The 24,169-nt window shown below is 44.5% G+C and overlaps 1 protein-coding gene across 1 annotated transcript; it reads right to left on the bottom strand.

The window, feature by feature from the left end:
* Positions 1-13: 13 nt before the first annotated feature.
* cped1 (cadherin-like and PC-esterase domain containing 1) lies at positions 14-24,144 on the bottom strand. The gene is made up of 21 exons (XM_085139110.1): positions 23,497-24,144; positions 20,543-20,717; positions 18,916-19,010; positions 18,754-18,838; positions 18,497-18,566; positions 18,280-18,427; positions 18,005-18,138; positions 17,628-17,700; positions 16,930-17,088; positions 16,413-16,517; positions 16,229-16,332; positions 16,077-16,129; positions 15,234-15,420; positions 14,487-14,655; positions 2,850-2,949; positions 2,606-2,742; positions 2,279-2,499; positions 2,089-2,190; positions 1,743-1,830; positions 1,522-1,668; positions 14-1,432 (listed from the first exon to the last, which is right to left on the bottom strand). The coding sequence occupies exons 1-21, from the start codon at positions 23,689-23,691 to the stop codon at positions 1,211-1,213; spliced, it is 2,769 nt and encodes a 922-aa protein (XP_084995236.1). The 5' UTR covers positions 23,692-24,144; the 3' UTR covers positions 14-1,210.
* Positions 24,145-24,169: the final 25 nt, after the last annotated feature.

Consider the following 24,169-nt stretch of genomic DNA (forward strand, 5'->3'; position numbering starts at 1 on the left):
ATTAAAAACGAAACATTTTTGAAATAATGAAAACTAAACGAGTAAATTCTCCCTGGAAACTTAACTGAACTAAAACGAAAAAGTCAAAATGAAATAAAAATAAACAATATTTAGGAAACAATAACTCTGTTGTTGGATTTTTGAAGAATGCTTGTCAAAAAACACGTAAAGAAAACTTTCTTAAAGCAACTTTTGTCAACATGACCAAAAAATGTAATAAATATAAAACAATTTATTTCCTAATTCTGGAGCTTTCAGCCTCCTCTGTGGACCTCCAAAAGTTATTCAACAACCTAAAATCTGTCCCAATGAAGCTAGAGATGATGATAATAATAATAATAATAATAATAATAATAATAATAATAATAATAATAATAATAAAGAGAAAAAGATGAGTTTTGTCCACTGATGTTTTATTAAATGTTATAAAGCCATAAGTGAGACAGTGTTTAAAAGACTGAGTCTGTTAGAGTGAAGACGTTGTGAGGACCAAGCACTGTGGTTGTGAATGTGTTCACAGTTCAGGATTAAAAACTTTTTTGTTTGACTTTTTGTTTTTTGTATGAAGAGCAGAATGAGCACAGTCATAAAAAATATTAATTTCTTCTGTTTTCAGCTTATAAAAAGACACATTATACATCTGTAGAAAAATATAGAAATATAAGCAGAGTCATAAAAGACGCTTCTGTCACGTGATGAAGAGCTTTCATTGAGTCTTTGGAGCTAAAACTGGTCTGACATACAGAACCGATCAATCAGTGAGGCCTGAGGCTAAGTCTGAATCAGGAAGCAGCTGCTTGAATCCACGCTAACTCATATCACTGACAAACACACGGGCCAGCGAGAAGCAGCTGGTGCAGTCAGCAGAATTACGGCAGAGGATTTTTCTGGTTCTGAAATGGAAAATCCCAGCAGAAGGTCAGAGATTAACAGTCCTGCTGCTGGGACTGAAATGCTGAAAGCTTTAAACATCTGCGAGCAGCAGGAACCAGCTGAGCGCTATCTCAAGTAACCTCTGCTTATTAGAAGCCAGCAGTTGAGTCTGAGACCCTCAGCATCGCGTCGGATTGGTGCTACTGAGCTGCACAGTGAGGCTTCTGTTCATTCTGAATAATCCACCTCCACCAGTCCCCCACCCCTCTCTGAAGTCCACGTCCTGGAGGGGGACAGGTGACTCTCCCGCAGGATTCACCTGGCCCCTCCTAGGTGTTCAGTTTCGGGTAATGGGACACAGGCGGCTCAGAAGGATCTCAGAGTATACTTGGTTCACTGGTCCTCTAACACGATAGGTTGTGGGTTGAGACCCCGCCTCCTGCTCCGTGTCTGGCAGGGTTGATTGGCTGCCAAGTGTATGTACAGTTCTCTCTGTTCTGGTCGTGTTCGCGGTGGACGTTCTGTCACTGGAAAGTTTTGTGGACCAAAACTTCTCCACCTGAGAAAACAGAGCAGAACATCAGCTGTGAGGCCTGCAGCCCTGACCATTGGAAGCACTTCGTTTGCTGATAAATAAAGTTGTGTTACCTCGTGAAAGTGACAGGCACAGCGTCCCTGCAGGAACTCTTTGTATCGACCCATCGTGATGCTGAACGTGTCAATCACTTCGTACCCATGATGCTTGGCGGTGGTGATGATGTCGTCGTTCTCCCTGTACAGGTCCTGTATCTCTGTCTGAAATATTGATCAAAGAAAGCAGCTTTAATTCCCATAGAGGGGTATGAATGACAGCAGGAACAGGAACCTACCAGACTGAGAGACCTGATCCCGTCCACAGGCAGATGGAAGCCCATCCCTAAAGACTTCACCACCACCAGGATGTTACTGAGAGATTCACTGAGGAGGGACAGAAGTAACCTCACGTTACCATAGAAACCAGAGTCCTCAATAACATTGCTAATCCCGAACGCTAAACCCCGGGTTAGTGTCTTTACTGAAAGGGTTTCTCATGTTACAGGAAATGCAGGACTGGAGTACAGGTGAACCTCAGGGATCAGCGTTAGGTCCTCTGTTCTTTAGATCAGTGTAAGCCCATATGGAGATAACACTGTGGTTTATACTGTATGTAGGTGGTGTTACACTGTGTCTCCTCACCTGTCCAGCACTTCACTGACTGTCCTCAGGTGATTGGTGTTGAGCCACTGGACTCCTCCCACCACCAGAACTGTTTGGTTAGAGTTCACCAGAGGCTGAGACCTTAACAGACAAGAACAAGAAAAGTTACCTGTTAAATATCTCACGGCTTCAGGTAACATGCCTCAAAAGTGGATTGTTAGGACCTCACCTGTTGAGCAGCTGCTGCAGAGCCTGCCTGAACGTGGGTCGCTGCTTCTTCTCCAGCCAGAACTGAGGATAGTACGAGTAGCTGACCAGAGTCCGTCCTCTGTTCAGGTTCCTGTAGACCAGCGTGTCGTGGGCTTTGCCCCAGTCCTCCAGGGTGGAGTTCACCCTCTCCATCAGGAAGTACATCATCCCACGATTTGTTGAGTCCCCGATAAACAACAGCTGAGGAGCAATGAGAGAGCTGGTGATGTACCTCCATCAGGACGACTGCCACAAACTGAGACATCTGAGATGGACTGGTTCAAATCAGCTGATCAGGTGACCTTACCTTTCTGTCCTTCATACAGTCCTGCAGCAGTGGGTGGTCCACTATTGGGTGATAACAACCATCTGCCTGCCAGGAAACTTCCCTCCAGTCACACGTCCTGTTGTCAGAACAGCTGAGGCATGGAACAACCCAGCGTCCTGTCAGGCAGGTGAGACACACAGGTGAGGTGGCGAGAACAAAATGTCACTTGACTTAAATTTGATGTATTATCTTAAGGAAGCAGTCCACGGGCAGGACCTCAGACCTGACACGTGTCCTGAGCTGCAGGCATTATGTTGACTCTGGGATTCGCTGTGCGGCTGAAGACCGCAGGAGCGATCCGGCTGGACCAGCAGACCGCAGTCCTGAACAACAGACATCAAACTGTGACAAATTTGCAATCAGCACTTCCAGGAAGTTCTGAACCTCCTGTGTGCGATTTCTGACTGCAGTACTCTGCAAATACTACAAACTGTAAATATAAAATGGCAAATGGACTGGTTCTTTTTTATACTTTATTTTATTGTTTCATATTGTTATTTGTTGTATCTTTATTCTTTTTAATTTTGTGAAAATTAAGCACTTTATGATTTTTATTTCACAGATTTTTATCTGTGAAAAGTGCTATATAAATACATTTTATTAACTTCTTATATAGCATTTTTCTCAAAGCACTTTACACAAATTACCTTATTCACAAGCACTTTTTTCGATGCCCTTTTGTGTAAGTACTTTCTATCTAACATTCATACGCATTCAAACTCTGATGGATGCATCGAAGAGCACACAGACTAGAGCAGATGGGGATCAAACCACCTACTGATAAGTAGGTGATCTGCTTTCCCACCTGAGCTACAGCCACCAATAGTGGAGGAATTGAAATGTTCTGGACACAGATGAAGAGAAAACAAAGGAATCCTCAGAGGAAGCGTCAGTCTGAAGTTTCCTTTAAAACCTGAAACTGAAACGAGTTTTTACTATTTTGTTTAATAAACACTTTACAGCTGGTTACATTGGTAAATCGAATAGATTCTGTTTTCTACTCATAGAAAATTACACATGAAAAACTTAAACACATGACTGCACCATCTTTAGTTTTAATCACTGGGTTTGATTCCCTGCAGGGTCAGAGGTCGCGTCCATCCCAGTGAGCTTTGGCCTCTGAAAGTAAATCTGCTGTTTGAGATCTGAAGCTTCTCGCTGTCAAACACCACGTCTTCTTCTTCATGTGCTCGCTGCTTCCTCCCTCAGAGCTTCTCTTTCATCCTCCTTTGTGGATCCGTCCCCTTCCTCCTCTGCTCAGAGGTCAGGAGTCAAGCAAAGCGATCCACGCTCACCTCAGAGTCCCCGTGGGAGCCTCCAGGTCTGGCGCAGACTTCACAGCCACCGCCATCACAAACGCTGGCTCTTCTTCTTCTGCTGCTGTTGCAGGTTTCGTCGTGGCTGCGTCACATTCCTCACGTCAGCGGCACAGCTCGCAACAAAGTGCGACAAGAAAACTTAACAGGGATTTTCTTGTTCGTACCTGTGCTCAGTGTACACGCTGCTCCGAGATCAGCTCCAAACACACCGCCTCCAGTAGCAGCGGACCGTTTGAGGCCTCGCCACCGCCACGTCGCCCCCAACTCTGACTTCATCGAGGCCGCGGCCACGTGCTCCTCTTCCTCACTCGGACTCAGAAGAGCAACAAGAACTACAGCTTTTAAGATTTTAAAACTGAGAGAGATGTGAGCCTTTCCTTCTGATCAGAATTTAATTTCTGCTTCAAACTCCATCACAACGCGATGAGAGAGCACAAACGTCACTTTAACCATGGCGACAGCTTTTGTGTAAAAGCAGCTACTGAAGCCTGATGATGTCAGATATGACGTGCAGTAAAAAATGATTTGCTTTGTCAGAATCATTTTTATAACTTCAGAGGCAGGGCTTTTTGCCTGGATGATAAAAGACAACTGTATTTTATTTTTTAAACTATCAACTGGGAGCTTAAATATGCAAATATAATAAATCATTTTCAAATCTCGTGTCCACAGGACAGTTAATATGTCAAAGGTCAGAATGGTAATCAGACGTTTTCATGTTCAGTGAAAACAGACGGGTGGTGCTGAGTTGATGAAGCTGATATTTGTGCAGCCACACAGAGCTGATAGAGTGCCACAGAGCAAATGCCAGATCACAGGTCTGAAACACTCGTCAAACATTAAAAACTAAATGAATTTGTAAATGAATGTGTTCTCTTTGCGAATGGCGTTTTTTTTTTTTAATGTGTCAGAGTGCCGTAATTTCCTGCTGATAATGAATGTGACGTGCTGTTTCATGCTTAAACCTTATTATTATTCCTGAACAGGTTAATTTTTTGGATATTTCATCAGTTTGTAAACAATATTTTCCTTCATTTTGGAAATCAGTGCAGTTTTTATTTTCAGTAAATAAATATTTGATTTTTTTAATGATCACACTATAGTTCATTTCACATACACTAGACGTTTATGATGTACATTATTTACTATTAAATAATTTCTAATAAAACAAGAATAGAAACAGGGGAGACCAGGTATGGTTATAACATGGGAAGAGTTGCAGCGGCAGGAGTTGCACCCATTTGGGATGAGACATCAGGGTTCAGCCACTTCTATCCCTGATTTTAAACGGGGGTTGTCACAGGCATATGCGGATATTACTGAGAAAACAAGAACAGGAAAATATTTTTTTCACACAGCTGAAGATTAAATATGATATGACTTAGAGTACATTAGTACTTAGTGAAGCACTTGCTAGTTTCAAACCACTATGCTAATACAATTAGCTAAACAATGACTGACAGGATTGTAACATGGAAACATGGACCGAGAGGTGTACCTGCTGATATTTGACTGACTCGCTCTTCTTTGAGAAGAGCGAGTCAGTCAGATCAGTGATGAAGGAACACAATGAGCTGATACTGCAAATTACTGCAAACGCTGACACAACAGCGGCCCAACAATCTTCCCCGTACTGGTTACAGGAGTAGCAATAAAGTTTTCTGTGAGGCACAGTAGAACCAGCCAAGCAGCAGACCCGTGTCATGGACTGACTCCACGTCAGGCAAGATGACAAGGCAGAGAATACTAGCATAGCTGCCTCAGCAACAGAAAAGCTTTTTGTGTCAAGGTACATTAAGTGCTATTCTTTCTTTGTTTCAGGTTCAAAAGACAGACGAGGAAGGAGAAGCAAAAATGCAAGAAAGAATATGTCAGTGAGGAATGAAGGCAAAGAGAAGAAAAAGAAGAAAAACCTGCCACAGAAGTGTCGAACTCTAACGCTGCTGAGACAACTTGTTATAACATGGCACCAATCTGCACTTCAGGACAACCAACATCCATTTATCATAACTGTGAAAGGGATTAAGAATGTACACACACACTGGCACTGATTTTTATACACATAATAAAAAAGCTTTCAGACCTAAATGCTTTTCACACGGTAACTGTTCCTTAAGAATTCATACTGTCACAAAAGTTTGTTCTAGTACGGTACACTAATTTACACAAAGCGGTGTGTTTGAGTCGTAGTTCAACACCATGTTCTCTGTTTTTGCTTCTTTTATTTAACAGCTAACGCTGGTAGTGTTGTAACAAAGAAATGCCGCGTATTAACCATGTGAGAATGTGTGTGTGTGAGTGTGAATAAATAAAAGAGAAAAAGACAAACTGAACATGAAAAGAGGATTCTGAGTTTTTTCTCCGCCTGCAGGAATGAGGTGTGGGTGGGGGTGGGCTGTTTGTGTGGTGTCAGCTGGAATCCATCATAGAGGAGCAGAAACACTCCGATAATCCTCCCATGTGATTGCAGAACTGATCTCAGGTCTGAGAATCTTGGTAAATCCGGATCAGCGCTCATTAGATCATCTGAGCCGCCGCCGCCTCCTGTGGGAAACTCAGACCTCCAAACGGAGCAGTGGGTGGAGATGGGAGAGAAGGAGGTCTGACCAAACCAATTGAGAAGAATCAAACACACACACAGCAGTCCAAATACATTCAAAGGAACATCTGTAGCAACATCTGCCTGCTGACGGGGTTCATAACCGGAGAAGTGGAGGTGTGGAGGCATTCACACAAGATGCTTGGACTGAACCATTAGTGCACATGCAGGGGGGAGGCTCATGCAGGCCTGTAACCCAGAGCTGGAGCAGAGGTGTACATGAGTGAGTGGAGACAGCTGGACTCAGACCAGCACTTCAAAAGCCTCATCAGCTCTGAGGCGGGTGGAGGGCGGAGGGCAATAGCAGAACACGGCATTGAGGAAGATCACGACAACGAGCAGTGGAATATGCAGACTTTAAATACACAAGGCAAATGAGGGAACAGAGCACAGCTAAACATAGTCTAACTAATAAGACAGGGAAGCCAAACACAACATCCTGAACACAGGCCAGGAGACTATCAAAGTAAAAACCAAGGTAAGAGCGAGGGACAGAGAGAGAGAGAGCAAGGGATGGAGAGACAGAGTGAGGGGAGGAGAGAAAGACAAACAGAAATTACCAGACATGTTGGGCTACACAGTGAAATAACAGGGAAACAGACAACTTAACATGGAGACAAGACTGAGGTCAAAGAAGGACACTGGGACAGGAAACTAGACACAAGAGGATGGGGAATGAAAAAAGAAAACCTCCGATAACAAGCTGAGATCTGGGGATACAAACAGATATCATAGTATAACCACAACAAGGACCTTCACCTTAGAATATTATATAAACCAAAATCAAAAATCCAAAACAGAAAAAATCCAGGTACAAAACCCAGGATCCTGACAGGTGAGGGCAGAGGCGGAGGGCAAGCGCGGAGCTGGGTGCAGCTCAGGGCTTGGGAGTGACTTTGTGGTCGTTCTCTGAGCTCAGCTTCATCTGAAAGTTGATAAATAAGCTGCTGCTCTGTGTTTCCACAGAAACAAACAGGCCTAATGGGATCACGCTGCAGACAGGAGGTCAAAGGTCAGAGAGTCACAGCCAAAACATTTTGTTCTGTTTAGGTTACGAATGAAAAGCTGCTTCACGCTAGCGCTCCACATCCCACACAGTCCAGAGAGGGAGGAGGCGGAGCCTCCAGAGCATGATGTTTCTGATACTGATCCATCAGCTCTGGCTCACCCGCCTGCAGAGACAGGCCGGACGTCTGAGACATGCTGGTGTGCGCAGGTGTTCTCAGAGAGATTCACAGGTGAGATCAGCACACGTCTCTGGACTCTGATTGGCAGCAGCTTAGGATCCAGGGTCACGTGTCTCCAGGTGAGCACAGACACAAAGATTAAGCTCAGCAGCTCCATCAGATAACCAATGAAGACATGACTATAACATGATACACTCACACACACACATACGCAGGAGTGTTTATAGTGAGTCTTTGTCTTCACTCAGTTTAACCTGCAGAAACTCCCGAGGCCGCAAAACTCTTATTGTAATAATAATAAAAAATATTATTCATTTTGTTATTTTTATTGTTGTTGTTTTTATGTTTTTGCATCTGATGAGAACTCAAGTGTTATCTTGAGTTCTCGTCAGCTGACTCGACGTTTTACTTTTAAATGTGAGTACAGGTTTGATTCCAGTGTGACTCTGCTCCCACCTGCTGGAGCTGCAGATTGTCTGCAGAGACAAGCAGCCAACGCCCACTCCTGAGCACTCCACAGAATCATCACACTTCAGTATTTCTCCCGTTATGTCTTCCTGTCTGAGTTTAGTTATTAGTCTTTGAGTGTGTGATGCATAAAAAACACATACTAAACACAAGCTCACATTCATGCACATATCAGCAAACATCTACACTGACTCTGACTCTGACTACTGATCCTGGATAAGTTACTGGTGACCTGATGAGCCTGCTGGTTGAGCATCAATGAGCGCTGTGTTCTCAGGGGCCAACCAGGCCCGCTGAACTCCGCCTTCTTTAGCTCTAATTGAGGCTCACAGGTGGATCACAGGTGGATGAGAGGGGGGCAGCTGGAGAGCAGATGAAAACATGAACCTGAGAGGGATCAGGGCTACATGGGGCCCCACACAGCTTTAACCTGCATCAGGTAAGATCACCTGTTCAGGACCTGAAACTGATCCAGATTAAAGCAGATTACCGTCTGAACAGACTGAAAGCTGGGAACTGTTTGCTCACTGGAGATTTAACTGTGACAGAAAAGACTTACAGGTTACCTGAAGAACATCATCTGAACGTTACAGACAGAAAACCTGAATCCTCTACACCCTGAGCCGAACACCAGCAGCTCCTTACACACTTCGCTTCATTCTGCAGATGTTCTTGTGCAGTCTTGAGAAACATCCACCTGAGGTCACAGAGAAGCTGATGGAAATGAGTGCAGATGTTGGAGAAGCATTAGCTTTGCGAATGCTTGCTCACGCTTCGCCGCAGGCGTCGAGCTGTTAGCGCCGCAAAGGGATGTGAGAGGAATTTAAAGGCAGAAACAAACGGAGCCAACATTTCATTCTTCTCAGAGTGTCGAGGTCACGTCGAGATGGTTTACTGAGAGCTGGAGCAAAGCCCGGAGCAGACATCAGAAAACACCAGAGCTTTTTTATCAGGCTGATCAGATTCAATCAGATTTACTGAAGCAGTAAAGTGTGAAGGAAACAGATGTCAAGACAGACAGAGTTTTCTGTGCCAGGCCTGCTCTGCTGTGTTGCTCTCTGACAATTATAGTTACAAAAGCAATAAATGACCAGCAGATCCTGCCAAACTCATCTCTTCACCTTATCTGTGCCCTGACTTACTCTAAAAACCAGATAAAAGATAACAAAAAGAGCCAACAAACAACCCAACAGAGCTCAGGCAGACACTCACCTGTCCTACCTGTGCAAACACTGGAAACTCAAAAAGGGCTCAAACATCCAGGCAACAACTCACATTTGTAACTGGAGTAAGCAGAAGGTTTGAAATCAGATGTAACACACAAAATACACCTGTTCCAACCTTGTTTTACAAAATCCTGGACAAACCCCCAAATCATATAATTCTTATAATGGAGGGGTGAAGCATCAAGGAAGGCAGAAAGAAATAAAATAATTATGGAGATAGCAGTGAATTCTGTATGCCTGTGAAGCTGATGTAATAATCAACACAAAATAATAAACAACAAATACATGTGCCCCTATCCTGGGTCATTTGACTCAGCATTTTGAGTTTTAATATATTTTGATGTTTATGGTTTATGTTTAAGTTCATTAGGTTATATAAGTTCATTTTTATTATGCCTAGGTTGCTGTTATAGTTCATTGTTTATTAGATTACCCTAGTGTCTTCACCCGGTGTGTTTACGTTTCCCTTGCCCTTCGTGTGTTTCTTGTCTGTGTGTCCCATGCCTGTGTGTCCAAGCTCGTGTTGTGTCTGTGTCTCATTATGTTTCCTGTTTTATTTTGAAGAGGTCTGGTGTCCCATGTTCATTGTGTTTAGTTTCACTTAGGGGTGGGTTTTTATAATCGATTTATCGATTAAAATCAACTCTGGCTTGGATAACGTGAAATTGATTCATTAAAATCCTGAATCGATTTTTTAATATAAATTTATTTTGCCCGAAATGCCAGAATCTCATGTTAAACCTCAAAATTTCAACAACCACCAAACAGCTAAGACAGTAAATGAGAACAGGAACACGGATTCTGCACAAAGACGTAAAACACACATCAGAATCAGTGAGATGTCGCCTTTCTAACTCGACGGCACGGACACGGTCGGGGCTGAAAGCCGACAGCTCACTGATTCCGATGTTTCGGCGGGTCCGCGCTTTGTGTTCACGCCCCTTTTGCGCTGATTCTAAAGCTGTTAGTTTGATCTCTCTCCAAACAATATTGACCGAACCAGCAGCAAAAGAAGATCCAAACTACGCTTCACAAAAACATCGTCATGACGTTTACTGTTTTGCTTCCACCACACTTCATGCACAGCTCTCTCTCTCTGTCTCTCTCTGTCTGTCTGTTTTCTGCATTATTCGCTTGCTTGTTACGCACAAGTCTACCGCTGTTTACAGCGCTGTCGGCCGCTGTTTTTTTTTTTCCCTTTTACTTACTTCCGAAAAGAAAACCTAATTTCTGCCGTTCAATACTGAACAAATTTAAACTTTTTAAAATTATGCAAAATGCAAAACGCTTAGCCGTGTCTCTAATAAAACCGCTGTAACTTCAGAGGTAACGTTCATATGTTGATTAATGGATTTCTTTCGTTTTGATGTACTGAAGAATATTTTTGTAAAATCCCAGGCCAGGAAAATCACCATGTTTTTGTGTGTTTTATCCTCAGCTACTTTGACACAAAGGCATCTGCTGTGACACTCACACCTTTGATAAAGTCTTGCGAGTGTCAGCTTCCTTTTTATAGATACAAAAATATGTAAATGTACTGATCTGAATTATAGTATTTCTGACTGTCAAATTCAGATTCGAATCGAATCGAATTGAATCGAATCATGGATCAAATCGATTCGGGACCTTGTGAATCGGAAACGAATCGATTCTAGAAATCAGTGACGATACCCAGCCCTAGTTTCACTTCCCCTGTGTTGTCATTAGGGATGGGTATCGTTTAGGTTTTATCCGATACCGGTGCCAAACCGGTACTTTTGAAACGGTGCTTAAACGGGCTGCTGCTGCCATCATCATCCGTCATCATTTATGCTACACTGGCAGGGCTAGGGGCCAGGACTCTACTCTTCGGGTTCTTGGGGGATGTTGCTAACTCCGGGTCCGATAACAAGCACCACACCCGCAGTAGACGTGCTCGGTGTGAGGTCTCGCAGCAAGCTATCAAATATGGTGCATTTCTCAGCTTTTAAAAAAACGCTATGCATCACCAGGTGTTTCATCGGATTCGAGGTGTTACCTCCTATGCACAGTATCACCTTAAAGCACTTGTTGCAGACTGCTGAGTTTGCATCTTTTGCTGTGAAGTACAGCCAGACTTTTGACTGCTTCGCCTTGAGCATTTTTAATCTGTAGCTCTGCTCTAAAAGAACGTACGTACCTGGGCCCGCCTACTATCCTGGGAAAGGTAAAATGATTGGCTAGAATCCAAAGTGTATGACATCTCAGGAAAAAAAGCACCGAAATGTGCGCTGTTTTTCGGTCTGGTTACTACTGCTTATGTCAGAACCGGTGCGGATACCGGTACCCATCCCTAGTTGTCATTATGTTCATTCCAGTCAGCTGTTTCCCCATCTGTTTCCACTTCCCCTGATAACCTCCTGTGTGCATTTAGTGTGTGTGTTTTCATTCATTCCTCGTCTGATCGTCTGCTGTCATGCCATGTTCCCAGGTCTACATGCCAAGTTGTCGCGTTTAAGGTTTTTCATGTCAGGTTTTCATGTTTATGTTCAGAGTTGTTTAATGTTTAGCCTTAGTTCACCCAGTTTAGGTCAATGTTTAGTTTTGCCTTTGCCCCTTGTTTGGTATTTTTAAAACCAGCCTTTAACAAACAGCCTTTAACAGTCTGCTTCAGCCAGACTGTGGCAAAACGTTGCTGTAATTGGACCAGAATTTGTGCATTTTGCTGTAAATGATGAACATCCTGTTAACAAAGCTCTCTGAAATTTCCTGATTGGTTGTTTCCATTTCCATCAATGGCATCGAAGAGCTTGCTGCTGTGTTTCTCACCATTTAGCTTTCAGAGATTATTCAATCAAACTATCACAGAGTGGGAAGCCAGGTGGGAATTAGGCCTTATTGTTATCGTCTGGATTTTTCAGGGTAACGTAACATTTCGGGTCTCTTCCGGGATTCTGAAACAGGAAGTCCGAAAACAGCTTTGTGTCCTCTGTTAGCTTCATCTTTGGTGACTAACGTGATGAGAGCAGCTTCAGCAGACCTGATCAGACTGATGATATAACCAATGTTCCCTCTAATTTTTCATGTGTCTGAGCGAACACACAAACTCCCTGAGCGGACCCTTGGACCACTGTGAGCAACGGCAGGCGTGTGCACTGTGGTCACACCAGCATCCAATCCATCCAAGTTACATGGTTTATTAAAATAATCAAATGACAGCTTGTTCATGACCTGTGTAGTATGTTAAGTAAAAATAACTTGAACTCCAATTTTGAAAACACAACTTTCTTCTCCTTTTTTTTTTATAAAGCTCTGACTTGTATTCTGAGTCTGAGTCTGTGGTCTGGGAGAGAGTCCTGTAACTCTCTGTCTGCAAAATACAGTATATACAGACCATTGCTGGGCAATTAATTATATAGTTACTTCTTCAAAAAAGTTACTGAGTTTTGCAAACAACAAAGTTTTTTGCAGCTGTTTACCTGAAAATGCAGCCAAGGCGCTTTTTTAAACAAACATTTCAAACTATTTACAGAACAATCAGCTGTTCTGCATCAAATCTGATGCCACACAAATTATTTGTGCCACTCCAAAAGATAATTTCTGTCCACTATGAGATAAAGGAGAACAACAGCCTGATACCTGCAGGTCTCTCAGGCGTCTCCGAAAACGTTTAGAGCACTTGTGCAAATATGTGATGTCTTGATAAATCGAGCAGATATTTGACGGTTACACAGCACCATTCTCGCATGAAAATATCTTAAAAGTTTATTTTGTGACCCAGAAAGAGTAATATTTCAAACTCCGCCACTCTGTGTTCCTCCGCCACTGCCTTGTTTGAGTTTTGGGCGAAATGGATTCTGGCATACTGCATTTCGTCATTTCGAGCTGATTGGAGACCAAAACAGCCAGTCAGATTTTTTTTAATCCAAGTCTGTGATTGGCTGGTTTTGTGGCACAAATATAACGGTGTACAGAAAGAGTTGAGCGTGCACAGGCAGAAATGTTGAGAGCGCAAGCAACACATTGCTGACACATTGCGAGCGAGCGCAAATGCAAAACCTGAGCGAGAGGGGCTGCTATTGTGTGTGTGTGTATGGATAATAGCAAACACTGAAATACATTTTTTGCACGCAGCAATGAAGTTTGTTCACTCAAATTTAGCTTTTCTACGCTGAAAAATAAATTTCTCCTCAAAATGCAACACTTGCAACTGCAATTTTTTTTTTTACGTGCGCTCAATTTTTTTTTTTACTTGCGCTCAGAATAGTGGCACAAAAATAACGCCATACAAAACCGCTGTCACTCCTAAAACTTCCTCCCGTTTCTTAACAACTAAATGCCATGTTTTGATTGGTCGACATGGTACATTTTTCGACCAATGGGAAAGGGTGGGGGGGTGTTTTGGTTTCATCTTTGCTCACAGGCGGAGAGTGCTTTCGAGTGTTTTTCCTTATAAAACGCCGTTTTTACCGTTTCTTCCCCCAGTAAATATAAACAACTGTAGTATTCAGGAAGAAAAACAAACACTGCATATTTTTAAATATTTTTTACGTGGCCTATCAACACAATTTAAAAACTGGTATAAAGTCCACACTTTTTCCGTCAATTGTTCCGTCTGTCCTGCTCACATCTCCAATGGTTGTCCACGTTGTCATTAACGTGGCTTCACTCCTCATCAGCCATGCCGCTTTGCTAGCTAAAGCACTGGTGTTGGCACATAAGGACGCTGTCATAGCCTGTCAACGACGTTGATTAGCTGCGTATATACGTGAATGTGAATTGCGTGATTGACTATGGGATAAGGGAATGGTTCTAATCCCATAGGGAGCAGCCAGTCACTTACTGACTAACACTGCAAAACAGAATCGTTAATGTATTTACTTTAATTTCAATTCAGGTTAGAATTTCTTTTTTGTGCGCAACGCAGATTTTTTCTGCGCAGAGACCGTGCCAGCAGTGCGCGCAGCTTAGAGGAAACATTGGATATAACTGATGCCTTCAACCTCATTGAAACAGCAAAATACAAACTTAAAGGAGACTTTGTGTTTGAAGAAATGAATGTCACACACCCTGCAGTCCACCAGCTAACAGCAAAGCTCCTACCTGCACAAAGCTGCACATCACGTGATATCCAAACATGGGCAGGCTAGGCCGACTCTCCCTGTAAACGTGGACAGTGTAGATGGACATGATAACAGGCTCTAGGTGGCTGCCGTCCATCACCAGGATGCTGATCTTGCTGTTGCCGAGGCCAACCGGGTAGTTCGCCATCCTGAAGGAAGAAACTTCTTGTTAATCCTGCTGTTGTAAAAGTGGCTGCAAGGAGGTGCTCTGAGGTTATCCTCTGTGAAAAGGAGCAAATGGAGCTACAAAGCCAGATTCACATTTTATTTGAGTTTCATAAATCCAGCATGGATCACAAATCTAAACTGAAATAAAACAACTCCTGTGTCCCTTCCTTTTTCCTTATAAAAGCCCAGCATAATGCTAATGCATGACAGGGAGTCCTCCCTTGATGGCACCTGTTTCCAAACCATGACTCCAGCAGACGTTAGCAGCATAGTTAAAGCCCAGAAGAGAAGTAGTAGTAGCTGGTTGCTGTCAGTAGGCTGCTGCTTGCTTCATGCCCCAAATCAAAATGGCGAATGCTATAAAGCAGTTCATGCTCTGATTTTACTTAAATAGAAACGTGTTAAAAGAATCTAATAAAGGAAGTACATCTGTTGTCTCGGCTCCTGCTTAAACATGGTGTCCAATCAAATGTCACATTTCGAGGTTCCTTTCATTCAGGACTATCTCGACTGCACCTTTTCTGCTGTAACCTGTTGTTTTTCACAGTCCTGGTCTCACCTGGGTCCTCGGTGTTCATCCAGGTGGATCTTGCAGGCCGAGCTGACAGGCTCCGGCCGGATCCGAACTGTCATGGTGTCAAAGGTCACCTCTGCGTGGTACTCCTTCACCAGGGGATGGAACGGGGGGTTCAGAATGAGGGGGGGGTCTGTGTAGATCTGTCGAAGGTGGGGGTCCACACAGAGACCTGAAACAGAAGAATCAGCATGACGTTCGATCTCGAGGTTCTACTTCACTTCACCCATGACACCCACCACTAATGAACAGAGCTTTCACAGTAGAGTACTGAGCAAGTCCCGCCTTGGAAGCCCCTGAACCTGTTTGGGGGTAAAACCATCTCCTGTTTCCTCAGGTAGAAACCAAGCATCATCCTCTAAGGCTGAAGCTAGAACTCCGTTAAAGAAAAAAACTTTGTGGATGCTGTGATCACACTTTGGCTGCATGGATCAGAAAACCTCTGCAAACTGCATCCACTAACCACAGCTTCACTTCCACTTGTACGTTAAAGCAGATAACCGTCAGTGAGCTGATGCTTTTCCATCTGCAAACAAATGCCATTTGTCCTACCGCCACCAGGAGGCACAAGTGAGTCTGTCCATATCTATATTAGTGGGACAGATATGAGCAGTACCAGGACCAGCGATGAGCACATTCTTCCTGTGCTTCTCTCACAGGTGTAGGTGTGAATGGCTGTCTGTGTTAGCCCTGTGACAGACTGCGTACCTCTACAGGTGTAATTGCCTGTTGCCTTGTGACACCTAGAACAGGTTGTATAGATTGAGCGGCATCATGTGACCACATGTGTTTCCAGATGTCAGGACAGGTCTAAAATCCACATCTCACCTTCGTCCTGTGAGGAAGACAGAGCTGGCTGCTGACTGGGCGGTTCGTCTGTCCTGTGGGAACATCAGACATAACCCTTCAGTGAACGTCTAAATTCACACACAATGGATCATCTCACACCTGTGGGCCCCTCACACCTGTGAGCCTCTTACCTGCAGCTCCTGTTTGTTTTCAGCTTGTAGAAACCTTTGATCTGGGTCAGGAGGCCAGAGAGGCCACGAGGCAAGGATGAGGAGGAGGAAACACTGGGATAGAGCTGTGGGGACAAACAAGGCACACACACTCAGTTAACACTACTGAAGAAGAAGATGATGAAGGAGGCGGGGCTTAACTAACCGGCTGAAACGCTGATGAGGTCTTCATCAGCAACTGAAAGTGCAGCAGAAGAAGAAATTCGTCTTCAGACAAACAGACGCCAAGTGTCCCTGTACAGCCACCGTACTGATACACACACACACACACACACACACACACACACACACACACACACACACACAGAGTCAGGTGGGTGACATTTAATTTTTTTATTTATTAATAAAAACAAATTGAATCTTATATTTTTTTATGAATAAAATAAATGTCTGTAGGATGTCCATCAGTTTTAATTCATTTTAAACTCAGTGTTTCTAATGCTTTTATTTATTTCATTTTATTTGTTTTGGTTAATTATTCATAAAATACGCTTTTTATTAGTTTATTAAAATATTTATTCTTTTTCTACACATTTTATTGAGAATTTATTGATTATTTATTGTTATCTTTTGCATTAAGTATTCATTAATTATTACTTATTCATTAATTTTTTTCCTGACATGGAAAACTCCTACTCCTTTAATGACAACACGCTACTCACCTGGCTCCCCTCCCTCTCCGAGGCCAGGTGTGTGTGTGAGGACAGGTGTGAGAGTGGCGGCAGCAGGAAGTCCAGCGTGTCCTCCAGGATCAGGTCTTTGGTGATCTGTTGGTCGAAGGCATCGTTGCTCAGAGCTGAAACGTTTAACTGTGTGTCCACCTGAAAAGGAGAGGCAGACCAATCAGAGAGCAGCTGAGGTCAAGACGCCCTCTGCTGGTTATTCACCTGAACACCTCAGGCTGGTTGTATGTTTGAGGTCCAGTAAAGTGTGGTTATTCTCAGGTCCAGTCAGAGATGGATGCTCTGCTGGGTCATCATGTAACTCAAGGGTGGGCAACTCCAGGCCTCGAGGGCTGGTGTCCTGCAGGTTTTAGATATCACCCTTGATCAACACACCTGAATCAAATGATTAGTTCATTACCAGGCCTCTGGAGAACTTCAAGACATGTTGAGGAGGTAATTTAGCCATTTAAATCAGCTGTGTTGGATCAAGGACACATCTAAAACCTGCAGGACACCGGCCCTCATGGCCTGGAGTTGCCCACCCCGATGTAACTCAACCTCCAGGTGTCTCAGCAGCTTGAAGCTTCTTCTCTTCTTCATGAGTTTGAGACCTTTCACCCAGAGGAGGCAGAACTTCTCTGAAGACCAGCTGGAAGGCTGAGCTGAACTTGAAAAGTTAATGGTCAGACTCTTACCTGGACTACCACAGGTGTGACAGAGCCGCTGAAGAACAAAGTAAAGGTGAGCAGCTGGAAGCACAACACACACCTGAAACACACAGTAGTGACAATGTGAGCCACCACTGGGCGCAGACTGCACACACTCAGTAGACATGACAGATCCAGTTTGAGGCATTTTCAAGTTTTCAGCTGAAACCAAAACAGACACCCAGACACTGCACCATCCTTTCTACCCACCTTTCTTTCTTACTCGCTCCCTACTTTTCTACCTTCATTTCTTTCTACCTTCCTACTTTTACCTGCAGTTTGAAGCAACTGCAGACAGACAGGTGTGTACTGAATCTGGATTGTGAAACAGGAAGTAAAGTTAAGAGTTTCAGCTCAGAATTCACCTGCTTATGGTTCGCTGCTTCTTATTGGTCGACGCTGCAGCCGCCTGCAGCACTTTACTTATCACCTGCTTCACCTGCCTCAAAGCCTGATGGGAGGCTGCTGGATCGAGGTGCTGCAGCAGGAAGTCCCTGAGCTGACGGGAAGAGGAGGAGCTAAAGGCTAACAGCAGTGGTCAATGATAATTTATCGTCCCCAATGGGAAACTGATTTGCAAGTGAAAGAGGATGTGCTAGCAGTGAAGTGTTAGCAAGTCCTACACAGGAACATGTTTTACCTTCACAGGTCGGCCCCTCGGATGCTGAATGGTCATTACCACGCTGATGTCATGCAGGAAAGAAGTCAGCGGGGTCACTGAGGTTACCAGGACATAAACATTCACCATGGCAACCAGAGCAGGAGGCGGGGCTTGGCTGTCAGGGAAACTTTAGAGAAACAAGAAACGTTACCTCACAGAACTCAGACAACTTTCTGTCAGCTGGTCACATACAAACCTGTCCAGAGGAATCTGCACCTTCTGATTGGTTGATCCACAGGCATGAGGGTTCATGGGTAAACTAGACTCTGAGAGAAACAGCAAGAGGTTAGCTGAGACCTTCAGATTAAAGCTCAGTTCCAGGAAGTGCTCTTATTTGGCAGTAATGTCTAATGTTGGATGAGCACAGATCATGCGACTTAGGCCACAATCAGCTGATCTATCACATTTAATCAAGATCAATAAGCTGATTTGATTTACCTGCTGCAGACTTACCTGTCAGCTGGTAGTGTGTATAGAAGTGACACAGACCTCCACCTACATTTGAAAATGCCTCTATCAGCCCAGGCAGCAGGTTCACCTGAGCACACACACAGTTTAGCTGTTATGTCATCAAACATGCCGTCAGTTGACACAGACAGGACAGGAGGGGCTCACCGTCTGATGACGCTGCAGGTGAGAGAAGGAGATCCTCCTCAGACAGCTCTGCTCTGACGTGCTGAGGCACAGCAGGAGGCTCCACCCACCAATGCCTGTAACCATGGAGACACACAGAAGCCTCACCTGTAGTTCAGTGGAGTTTTATTCACAAAGCGACAAATCACGTCAGTCAGGTAGATTCAGATCAACGGCAGCCTGTGAGGGGCATCGTCTTCTTCACACTTTCAGAGAAAATAAAAGAGCCACCTGCACGAGTCCCAGCTCGCCCCAAACTCTGCATCTTTAACTGTGAAAGACCACAGAATCCAAAACCACCGGAGGCCTTTTCTGCTTGTTTTACACAAAGAAAACGGGAACATGTGGAAGCGATTGTTGACAGGAAACGCTCTGCGGTGGGCTTTTGGCTGGAGCTGTTTGGTTTCAGCAGAAAGAGAACGAAGCAGGATGTTCAACACAGACAACTTTACTTCAACAGTGGGACCATGCTCAGGCTGTGAACCAATAATACACAGATTTAAACCTGATGTCCATCCATCCCTCCATCCCTCCCTCCCTCCCTCCATCTGTCCTTCTGTCTATCCATCCATTTGTCCATCCATCTGTCTCAGCTTCTCCTTAAACCTCAAGCTTTACAGTCTCACTGCTCCTCAAACATAGGGGGACACAGACAACACAATAATATACCTGCCACTGATCACATAAGCCAGTCAGTGAAGTCTTTATTACTCTGATCTACAGGTTCAGGTAGAGGCTAGGTTATTATGTAATTAATAAATAATAATACATGACTAAAGCCAACATGTTCTTACAGAGATGGTGTAAACAAGGCCTCTGGTGATACTGATATAATGTTTCTTAACACTGACCTTACAACAAACATATAGTGTAATGAAAGGAAACATGGTGATGAATCTTTGATGAAGGGTGTTAAGAAAATATCTGATAGAATCATCCAATCAGAGGTTCAGATCTCTTTGCCTCCACAGGATTCAGTTGATGTGGTAATGAACATGTGAATAAATCTGCATTATTATTGTTACCCTCACATCTCCCTGAATTGTTCATGATGTTCAGTGCTGTTGATAAATCATCTCTGAATTTGACATCAGCAGCTGGATGATCCTCTGGTCTGTTTTTTTGAGGTGAAGTGGGCGGGGTTAAACCCAGAGTGACAGGAAGCATGGAAGCCCCTCTGTGGTAACACAGACGGAGGCCATTTTTCGGTCTTGTGCGTGCTCATGTTTCTCTGCCGTGGCATGCACTACTGAAGTGATTTTCCACAAACACTCGCTGAGGTCCATCTGCTTTCACAGGAAGTCTCCACCCTCCTCCACCCACAGGAAATCCTGACCTCTGCTCGCTCATGTCGCTGTTTAAAGCTCCAGCAGGGCAGGGCCATCTGAGCGCGCTCACACTGTTTACATGCTTGATATACAGAGACTGTGTGTGTGTGTGTGTGTGCGTGTGTGTGTGTGTGTGTGTGTGTGTGTGTGTGTGTGTGTGTGTGTGTCTTTCTGACAGGTTGAAATGTTTAAAGAATGGTTCATTCAGGATCAGATTCAGAGTGTTTATATTCCCAGCAGCACCTGAAGCCAGCACAGCACCCCCTGAGATGTATATTTACCCTGCGTGCTCCTCAGGAAGCTGCTGGTCTCGGCGTATCTGGACAGGTGGACCTCGTAGTCCATCTGCTGCAGGACTCTCTGGTACAGCTGAACCTCGGTGTCTGAGGTCAGGTGTCGCCCCGTCAGAACCACGGCCCGGTGCCGGTGGGGGGTCCTCTGAGACGAGAGCTGCAACTGAGGGGGCGGCAGGAGTTCGTGTGAATCAGAATGCGAATCAGAATACTTTATTAATCCCTAAGGAAATTATGTGGGTTACAGTTGCTCCAAGACAGTAATAGACTAAACTCTTTAAATAATACAATATGTTACAGAGTTTACAAAAGTACAAATTGGTGTGGAGAACATTTTTGTGATAGCTTTAAGAGAGTTTGACACAGCTGAATGACACCCGGCATGGTAGAGCTCCAGTTCATGGAGCCCTCAGACTAAGGTGAGCTTGCCGCTCTGATGATGGCTGTCTGCACACGTTCAGCCTGTCAGGTGTTTCTTCTCACCAAAGAAGAAGAAATGCAGTCAGCTCAGGCCTGCAGCTCTGAGGCTGGGATGCAGTTTTCCTGTTGGGTCAGTGGCTGTGATGTCAGCCTCACACTGCTTCCTGTTATGCTTAATCTAACACTTTCAGCTTCCTGTCAGCTGACACAACGAGGCAGCAACGCTCCACTGTCTGGACTCCAGACAGATCGATCACAGACAGTTCTTTATCAACTGGGATTTTTACAGAGAAAATTCCAGATTAACTCAGCAGGAGGAGCAATATCAGACCATCAAGCCCACATTCCAGACTGATGGACCGAGTCACATGACCCAAAACACCCTCATCACACCCCCTCCCCGGTTTTAATGTCTCACTCAGTTTAACGTGATCTGTGATCCCAGCGTGTTCACTGCTACAGGATTAGAAATGAGAGAAATGATTTTACACATAAATACATTTGAATTATGTCATTATAGCAAATATTAAAACAAACAACAAACACACATTTTTAATTAACCTGTCCGAACAGCCAGAGTCCAGCTGATGGATCAGACTTTTTCAATTACGTTAACCCGTTCAGGACCCACTGACCATCACCCATCGACAGGACTGTATTTTCTGGTTAGTCAGAGTCTTTTCAAACCTCTGAGAGCTCATGAGGTAACATGGTGTTCTTGTCATGGTCCTCTGCTCCTGTCAGACTGGATTAAAATAGATGTTGAGAATCTGCTTCCAGCAGTAAATCCTCACGTCTGACTGGAAGCTGTGGGGAGGAACCAGAGAAGTGAACAGCTGATGGCCAACAGCTGAGAGTCAGCTGACACGAGAACAACATCGACCTCTGACCCTGAAGAATGGTCAAAGAAAAGCCCAGAAACTTCCCGAAAGACCTTAAAAGGTTTCATATCACGTGAAGACACCAGGGACGGCCTCTCAAACATCAGACACACCAAAGGACCCTGAAGACACAAAGACAGAGCCTAGAATTTCCTAGAGGTGGAATAATCAGGCCCTGCATCACCCAGACACCAGTACATACCACAAAATACCTGTAGCATTCAGAAAAACCTGAAAGAGTCAGGAAAGACCCAGAACCCTCCTGAGAGACTGAAAAAGACCCCAAAATACTCTGAAAGAGCAGGAACCCCGCTGAGGTCTGTGGAGACCATTGTGTTCAGGGTGACCTGCACGGTGAGCCCTCCTCTGCTGTCGCTTTAATTCTGCGGAAGTCAAACGACACACACAGCAGAAATACAACATTCAAACCTTTATTTAAAGGAATTTTTTTTACGTCTTACACGCTAATAAAGACCGTTCAGATGTATTGATGAAGTTTGTTTGTCTTCATGCATAAATACTCAATAATAAATTCCTTCTCAGCTGTTCACATCCTGTGGGTTGGCAAAAAGGCTTTATCAATAAAGTTTTACTGAGCCACAGCATTACGAAGATGTTACAGCTCTTCTTGAGTGGTGTAAATCTAAACTCATTATCAAGTTTTCAGATGAAGATGGAATGAAAGCTCATTAAAGCCTCAGCGTTATTCCAACTCTGACCTCTGAGCTCTGAACACGACACTCAGTAAAAGGTGAAGGATGAGCAGACAGGAGTTTACAGCCCTCATAAAACAAACCAAACACTGTGAGTGTGTGTGTGTATGCACGCGAGTGTGTGTGTATGTTTACACTCTTGTTATCTGTCAGAAACTGGATCCTCGTAGCAGAAATATTTCTATCAGGACACCAAGCACCAGGACACACTTAAAATACCCAGAACACATGCCGACTGGATTGGCTGGCTCTGATTGGTCCATGCAGCTGTCAGTCACCCCGTGGTAAAATAAAACCCTCGTGCTCACAGTCGTTCATCCGTCCGTGTCTAAAAATATAGCAACAATGAGACAGAAGGAGCCTTGGCCCAGCAGGAATCCTCCTCCAGTGGATGCATTCAGAAGTCCATTCAGATATCAAAATATTTTAAGAATAGTTCACTCCACTCTGCTGTCTCAGGGTCGTTCACATGTATTTGAAGTGTTTTAGTTAAAACAGAGCTTTGGGGTCATTTTGGGTTCAATAATAAAGTTTATGTGAAACCAATGAGACAGTACAGTAATAAAGTGCCTTAGGAGAGATCTAAACATCAAAAATTTGAGGAAGTTTTAAAGCAATAAGATTTTCACTAAACTCTGACACATGATAAAGTGGAGCACAGTTTGACAGAGTTTAACTGGAGTGAAAAATATAGTGTTTGAAAGGTGACGGTCATCTAAGACTAAGGTCATCTGGAAATAATCAAAACAGTCTGACGTTTGGTGATGGGATAGTGGGGCGGAGCCCTCGGTTGCCTGACCATCACTGGCTCAGTGCAGCTGCTCCTTAAATGTTTGCTTTTGTTTACAATTGAGTTTGGTGAGCAGCAACTAAACTGATGCTGGTGGGGGTCACTGTGGGCGTCATGGTGTGACGCAGGTATGCTCACCTGTGCGTGTCTCTGCAGAGCCTCCAGAGTACACACGAACCTGCGGGTCAACATCTGGAGCGAGGGTACCTTGTAGCACACATCTGACCGCACCGGCTCGTCCCCCACCATCAGGTACACACAGAGTGCGAGCAGGAGCGCGAGCAGCAGCAGGGGCGGGCCGGAGCGCCGGCGGAGCAGCGGGACGCACCGCATCACCGGAGCGCGAGCTTCACCGTACCTCCGTCACCTCCATCACCTCCGTCAGCTCAATCTGAGCCCACTTAGGTCAGCACAGAGCATGCGCAGTTTGAATCCTTCATTAGAAAATAAAGTCCTGCTTTTACGTGTCCCGAAGACACGGGTGCGCGCGCAAGAGAGGCCGTGACTGCCGTGCTGCTGAGCCGTGCGCGGAACTGAGATCAGACGGAGGAGCCACGAACTCCGCAAACTCCGAGCTCACTCCTTTAAATGGACACTGTATGACTCCTCGAAGTCAAGTCTGCGCCGTCCTCTTCTCCTACTCCGTCTAAACTGCTTTACCTCCTGCGCTGGAGCCACGCATCAGGCTGGAGCTGCTGTGGAGTAGCGGGACACCATCTGGTTTGAGTTAAAGCCAGCAGCAGGAGGAGGAGGCTCCGTGGTCAGGTTTCAGGTCCTGGGTCCGTCCTCTCCTCCAACTTTTCTGCACACA

This window comes from Neolamprologus multifasciatus, chromosome 17 (genome assembly GCF_963576455.1).
Source record: "Neolamprologus multifasciatus chromosome 17, fNeoMul1.2, whole genome shotgun sequence".
Classification (NCBI taxonomy): Eukaryota; Metazoa; Chordata; class Actinopteri; order Cichliformes; family Cichlidae; genus Neolamprologus; species Neolamprologus multifasciatus.

What these genes read in the sequence shown, in the direction of transcription:
- cped1 (XM_085139110.1), bottom strand. Translation starts at nt 23,691, where the DNA reads ATGCGGTGCGTCCCGCTGCTCCGCCGGCGCTCCGGCCCGCCCCTGCTG. An exon ending in CTCTGCAGAGACACGCACAG is followed by an intron (nt 20,718 to 23,496) that starts GTGAGCATACCT and finishes CCGCCCCCTCAG; the next exon opens with TTGCAGCTCTCGTCTCAGAG. An exon ending in AAGCAGCGAACCATAAGCAG is followed by an intron (nt 17,701 to 18,004) that starts GTGAATTCTGAG and finishes TGTGTGTTTCAG; the next exon opens with GTGTGTGTTGTGCTTCCAGC.